We start from the raw sequence: 6679 nt of genomic DNA, 5'->3' as shown, positions 1-6679 counted from the left end.
ACCGCCGGTTCAGGCTGCGCCTTGGCCGCGCGCGCGCGCGGCTGCCTCGCGTGCGCCCCGCGCCCGGGCGCCGCCGGCGGCCGCCCCGGGGCCAGCAGCGCCTGCTGCTGCTGCCGCAGCTGCTGCGGGGGCGCGGCGAGCGGCGGGGCGGCGTGCGGCGGCGCGGCGGCGTCGGGGGCGGCGGTGATGGGCGCAGGCTGGAGGGCAAAGAGGCCCGGGCCGACCTGGACGAGCACATGCCCGGCCGGGACTTGGAACAGAGCACTGTAGGCGCTCTGCGCGCCGCCGTCTGGCGGCGCCGCGACCACCATCGCGCTCGCCGGCTGCTGCTGCTGCTGCTGCTGCTGCTGCTGCTGCTGCTGCTGCTGCTGCTGCTGCTGGGCCGGCGGCGGCGGCGCGAACGAGGCGCTCGAGAGCGGCCCCGACGCGGCCGGCGCGGAGAACGGCGACGGCACCGCGGGGCTTGTAGGTGGGGGGATCTGCACGCCAGGCGCCGGCGGGGCAGCCGCGGCGGCGACGGCCTCTGGGGCGCAAGGGCTCAGGGCGGCGGCGGTGGTAGCGGGCATCGGGAGGGTGGTGGCAAGGTCAGCGTCGTCCTCCACCTCCATGCCGCCGCGCCCGATGCTTTCCATGAGCCTGTAGATTTGGTCGGGGCGTCGTAGGGTTGGTGGGCACGCGTGGAGGCGGGCGGGGCGATGCGAAGACAGGCTAGCGGCGAGGTGGTGTAAAAGTGTGAGCGCCGGAGCCTCGGGGCGTCGCGGATTTAAGCAGCGCCCGGCGCCGCGCATCGGCGCGGCCTGCTCACCAGCGCTCAAAGTTTGCGTCATCTTGTAGTATCTGGTCTGGGTCAAGGAGCAGCTGCCCGGGGTCGAAATCCAACGGGATTGCCGGCCCCGAGGCTGCACGCTGCATCCCGGCGGCCCACTGCATCGTTGCAGCGCGCTGCAGGCTGGCCACCCGGACGAGGGCCATGTCTGGCGAGGGCGTCAACTGTGACTATATGTAGGTCCGCACGCCGCGTCCGCGCTGCAGCCGGTTGACGGCGGCGCGCGGGGCGGGAGCGGCGCGGTGGTGCGTTGCGGGGAACGCTGCTTGGGTGCACCGTCGGGGGCGTCCCCGCCTGTCGGCCGTGTACCGGATAAGAGTGTTTTGGCGAAAATCCCGGCGTGGCCACCTCAAGTGCAGGCGAGGGGCAGCGGAGCACCCGCGGGCGATGATGAATCGTTTAGGTCAGCTGGACAGCGCGTGCTGATTTTGTAAAATCACTTTCAACGTCTCTATACTTGTTGCGATTATGCAGCGCCCGCGCGGCGTACGCTGTGCCTTGATCTGTTGAGGGAACAAAAGGGCTGCCGCCAGGGACCCGGCGCTGCGGTTTGAGTTTGCGTTTGGCAGTTGATCAATACACATGGCCATTTGTTACCCGCCAACAGCTGCCGTGCAGAGTCTGGACACCTCCTCACCTGCTGTGCTCTGCGCGCTTTGGCGGCTTGATTCGACTCACCGACGACACATGCCCATAGGCTTGTCCGTGGCGGTCGCCGGTTACCAGCCGCAATCTTGTTTGTTTACTGTGACCACTATCACACACCTGGCACCCTCATATCGCCACAGCATGGCCGGCGGCACGGGCTGTGCCAAGCGATGAATCACGCGTGTGCAAAGCACCGCGTAACCCATGGTGAAACTCGAATGACAGCCGCCCAAAACTGACTTCTTGAAAACCCTCAAGGCCCCTGATCGTACGTTTCATGCGCCGCACATACTAGCATGACCGCCCGGCCACCTGCCTCATCGGCTCGCCGGCTGCTGCGGTACTGCCAGCCCAGCGTTGGGCATCGGCATGCCCACCCCCGCCGCCGTGACCATCTGAGGCCGCACCCCCACCAGCCCAGACGACGCCGGCAGTATCGCCGGGCTGGCCGCCAGAAAGCCACCGCTGACGCCACAGTGCATGAAGGGCGCTGCCCCGGCACCCGGAAGCGTGAACATGCCCGCAGGCACCATCATCTGAGGAAAGGGCAGCTGCCCGCCGACCATGCCTGCGGCCGGCATGCCACACGTCATCAAGGGCGCTGGGGGAACGGGGCCTGTCACGAGTGGGGCCAGTTGATGCGCTGCCTCCTGGGTTGCGGAGGACAGCAGCCTTTGCTGGCACACACGGTGCTGCTGGCACCCCTGCAGCTGCAGCTGCGAGTGCACATTCATCTGCTGCTGCTGCTGCTGCTGCTGCTGCTGCTGCTGCTGCTGCTGCTTGGCCAGCTCCCGCGCATACTGTTGCTGCCGCTGCTGCTGCACCACCTGCATGTGCTGTGCCTGCAGGTGGACCCGTGCCTGCGCCTTCTCAACCTCCTGCTGAAGCAGCCTTGTGTGCAACTTGACCACCTGGTCAAGCGGCAGGTGCACGCCCTGGGCGCGCAGCAGCTCGCTCAGTTGCATCACCTGCTGCTGCAGCAGCAGGTGCTGCTGATACCGGTAATTGTCCGCGTGGTGCCGCTGCTGCTGCTGCTGCTGCTGCTGCTGCTGCTGCTGCTGCTGCTGCTGCTGCTGTTGTTGCTGCAGCTGCTGCTGCTGCTGCTGCTGGGGCTCTGGCTGTGGCTGCGGCTGCGGCTGTGGCTGTGGGTGCGACCTGGTTTGCTGTGAGGTTGCCGGAAGGTGGAGCTGCTCTTGCGCGGGCGCTGAGAGCCCCAACGCCAAGCCGGAGGCCGGAACCTGCAATCCAGCAGGCACGGGGTGGTGATTGGTAGTGGGCCACCGCAATACCAGAGAGTTGAAGCGAGAGAGCTCCACCAAGTCGGCCGCATGCAGGGCAGATAATTACGTCAGCCCAGGGTGGGCATTGCGCCACTCGCGGCGATTGCACAGCTGACGGCCCGACCAAAGAGAGTTGATCCCGTCTGCTCACATACCCCTTCAGCCCCTCACCAACCTCACCTTGCTGACCGGCTGGCTACTGGCCACATTCGCGCCGCCGCTTGCGGTGCCACCGGCGCCGCTCATGCCCGAGCCGGTGCTGCTGCCGCGCGAGAGCGCCGGCACGGGGCATGGGGCCAGCGCCAGCGCTGACAGCTCTTGCATGGCGAGCGTCGAGGGGGCGGCGGTGGGCGACGTCTGCATTGTCAGCGCGGGCGCATGGCCTGTGACGGCGGCGGCTGCAGCTGCAGGGGCCAGGTGGGGCAGCACTTTCAGCAGCGCTGTCAGGTCTAGCGCCCCCGCAGCCGCAGAAGCAGCGGCGGCGGCGGCCGCATCGGAGACAGCGACGCTGCTGTGACGGCTGTCTTTGTAGGTGTTGCTGTCGCCGTCCATGCTGAAGCTGCGCGTTGAGGGGAGCGCGGCGGAGAGCGGCTCGACCGCCTGCGCCACATTGAATTTACCGGCGGCGCGGGCGTCGCGGCAGGCGCCAGCCACAGCATCAGTGGTGCCGCTTGCCACAGGGACTGCCAGAGGCGACGGGGCCCTGAGGAGGGTGCTGCCACAAGGGCCGGCGGTGGCAGCTGCTGCTGCCAGGGCGCGTGCCTGCTTGGTTGCTGCCTGCGAGCGAGAGCGGCTCGTGGAGCCTGTTGGAGCGCAGCATCAGCGCGTCGCCGGCCTGCATGACGGCTGCTGCGAGGTCGGCTACCATCCAGGGCGTCGCGCACCGCACCTGCGAGCACGCACGGTGGTCTGTGAGGCATGCACAGGGCCGCGGCACGCCGCATGCACGCAAGAATACTCAGCGGGGTCCACTCGGCCTTTGTGCTAGCACTCCATGCACAGCCTTCTGTGCATGCATGCGTGGGCCGAGCGTGCAAGCACACTGCTTGTGCTATAAGGCATGCATGATGGGCCATGCATGGGAGCGGCAAGGCCTCACAGCACGCCATGCAAGTGCATGCTGCCGTATGAAAACCTCCGAACCGCGGTTGCCCACATGCAGCCGGACCTACCTGCGCATCGGGCGGAAGGCGACCGCTGTCCACCCAGTGGGTGACCTGGCAGGGCGGCCAGGGGCCATGCTCCCGGCCGCTGGCGTCCCGATAGTACCCTGAGGATGTTTTTGCAGGGTAGCAGGTGAGAGGTCAGGCTGGAGCGGCAAACAGGACCGGCGGTGGGAATGACAGCCCCTTCTTATGTTGCGAAAGATATAGGAGCGGTTGTTCGGATCACAGCCCCAGGTCATCCACAGCGGCCCATGATGCGCACACAACACGTTTGCTGCTCGTGCAGATGCATGGCTCACACTCGCTGAGGTTGAACATCCCGCCCAGGTGGCCCGCCGACAAGGGTGCCGCCCGCTGTCGTTGGTCGCCCGCGAGAACCTCCGCCTGTGCCGCGGCAGCTGGCGGCTGCGTCTGCTCCATGCTGTCGGTCGAGCGGCTGAGCGAAGAGGACAGTGGCTGCCGAGAGGGGCGTGCCTCAAGGCTTGGCGCAGTCGGCACGAGGGCTTCGTCATCGACTTGTCTGCCACTCAGGGCCGGTCTAGCGTCCATGGCAGCTCTGTGCTGCTGTTGGGTTTGGCCTGCATCGACAGCAAGAGCGCGTACTGCAGGCATGTACGTGCGTTGATGCAGCAGCTGTCGCACGCTGCAAGCAGTCTTTCAAGACAAGCTCTCATACACAGACCTGAGCTATTTGATGCAAGTTTTGCTACCTTCGAGCTTGAGAGGAGGCTCGGCCGCTATGTACGGCGCGGCATTTTTTGAAAATCGCGACAGCACCAGGCACTCGAGCGCAGCAGTCGACGTTTACGCTTGAATTCGATGTTTGAGCGCTGATCACTGGGAGTATCTGCACCGGCAGCTGGAGCAGCGCATGGGCGTGCCCAGGGTGTGATGTGCTCTTTGACTGCCCGGTGACCTCCTGCTCGTGTGTTCCGGCCAGTGGTTCCGGCCCAGCGCTGAATTGCCCTGGCCCCTCGCCCTTTGCACCTGTCACATGGCCTGCACAGTTAAATCGACACACACTGCCACGTCACGTCTACAAGTGAAGCCAACAGCCAGCCAGATGTGTCTGCTGAGCCCCTGGCCTCTAAAGACCGTTGCTTCAAGCTGTGCTGCAGCATTGGCAGCCGCATGCCGTTTGTTCACGCATTGCGTGTTACATCGTAAGCACAGCAGCCCTCAACCTTGTTGCTGCCGCCGCCGCCACAACGAAAACGCCAGCCCCACCGCCGCCGCCAGGCCCGCCACCGCCGCCGCCGCGCGCCCGTCCCCGCCCAGCGCGTCCGCCACGGCCCCCCACGTCGCCCGCAGCCGCAAGGCCGCCGCCAGCAGGGGCCCGGGCGGCTTGGGGGTCATCGTGACGACGGTGAAGCGCTGTGTGGGGGGCTGGGGCAGCAGCCGCTGCAGCGCGTCCCGCATGGTGTCGGGTGACAGCTGCGAGAGCACCTGCGGCGGCGGTTTCATGCATGAGATGCACGGGCACACGTGAGACATGCAGGGTACGGAGCGTCGCTATCACGTTCGCGCTTAAAATCAGACAGGGTTGTTGGGGCAATGAGCAAGGGTGGGGTCATTGTATGAGAGTTGAAGGGCGGGGGAAAAGACGAGGGGGGCCGGCTGATGCGGAGAGGGCCAACCAAGGGCGGCCGCAGCCACGCGCCTCTGGGCATGCCGCGAGGGCGCTGCTGCCCCCGGAAGCGACCGTGCCCGGCTCACCGCCTCGTGAGCGCTCCGCATCTTGCCAAACACGAGGTCCGAGTCCCCCGTCTCCGCGAAGGTGCGGCCCTGCAGCCCCGCGACCACGTGCTCGTGCCACCAGCTGTTCTCCTCCCGGGCACTCTCCTCCTCCAGCCGCTCCAGGGTCCTTTGGGGGCCGACGCATGGGGATCGCGATTAACGGATGAGGAGTCGTGCGCTCGGGGCGGAGCTGCCGTTAGGCGCAGCGCTGACGTGCACATATTCAGTTCGTGAGTTGGGCCAGGCGCAGTGCTTGCCGCACCAGGTGAACCCGGGCTCATGACTGCTCGCACAACCACAAGCCTCCATGCTTGTGTGCAATAAAACCACGTATGCGTGCACGCGCACACACCAACACAAACACACACGCACACAGATACAAACGAACGATTACGCCCCCGCACCTGACCGTCTCCACCTCGTCCGCGTTGGGCCCCTCCCGCTGCAGGGCCGCCACCACCTCCAGGGCTGCCGCCACCAGGGCCTCCCTGCGCGGACGCAAGATTCGGTGCGTTGCGCATGACAAGGTAGGTGCGTGTATGTGCATACATGTGTGCATGTGTGTGTGTGCGTGTGCGCGTGTGTGTGTGCGTGCATGTGCGTGTGCGTGTGCGTGTGTGTGTGTGTGTTGTGTGTGTTGTGTGTGTGTGTGTGTGTGTGTGTGTGTGCGCGCGCGCGCGTGGGTGTGCGCTCGTACTCGAGGTGCGATCGGTCTAGGGCGTGTTTTCGTGCCGCCCCTGGGATCGCGTCCCCTGGGATTGCTTGAAGCCGCGGGCCCGCCCTCCAGGCCACCACCAGGGCGGCCCACCTGTCTGCGGGGTCGCAGGTGAAGCCCAGGGACACCTCCCCCCGCAGCAGCCCCTCCCTGCTGGGCGCCTCGCCCCCGAAGAAGGGCGACGCGAGCACTGAGTAGACCTTGCCGCTGGCGAAGCGCAGGCGCTGCAGCAGGCGGGTCTCCAGGAGGCGGCAGCCCAGGTCGATCCAGATGGAATCCTGTGTGTGGGGGGGTGCGGGGTGGGGGG

General features: G+C 66.6%; 2 protein-coding genes across 2 annotated transcripts in view; both read right to left on the bottom strand.

The window, feature by feature from the left end:
• Positions 1-972, bottom strand: part of MNEG_11634 (hypothetical protein) — a gene marked incomplete at both ends in the record, with an annotated part of 2624 nt that extends 1652 nt beyond the window's left edge. Inside the window, 2 exons of the mRNA XM_014039895.1 lie at positions 225-636; positions 806-972. Of these exons, the coding sequence (XP_013895349.1) occupies positions 225-636; positions 806-972 (579 nt within the window). The remainder of the gene's footprint in view (positions 1-224; positions 637-805) is intronic.
• An 819-nt stretch (positions 973-1791) lies between these two features.
• MNEG_11633 (hypothetical protein) lies at positions 1792-5966 on the bottom strand (the record flags this gene model as incomplete). Its single annotated transcript, XM_014039894.1, has 6 exons — positions 1792-2712; positions 2935-3313; positions 3644-3663; positions 5148-5366; positions 5637-5784; positions 5920-5966. 6 exons carry the CDS (start codon positions 5964-5966, stop codon positions 1792-1794), a joined length of 1734 nt encoding a protein of 577 aa, XP_013895348.1.
• Positions 5967-6679: the final 713 nt, after the last annotated feature.

Source organism: Monoraphidium neglectum, assembly GCF_000611645.1.
Source record: "Monoraphidium neglectum strain SAG 48.87 unplaced genomic scaffold scaffold02838, whole genome shotgun sequence".
In the NCBI taxonomy this organism is placed as follows: Eukaryota; Viridiplantae; Chlorophyta; class Chlorophyceae; order Sphaeropleales; family Selenastraceae; genus Monoraphidium; species Monoraphidium neglectum.
Note: the sequence above shows the minus strand (reverse complement) of the source record. Positions and strands in the feature narration are given on the sequence as shown.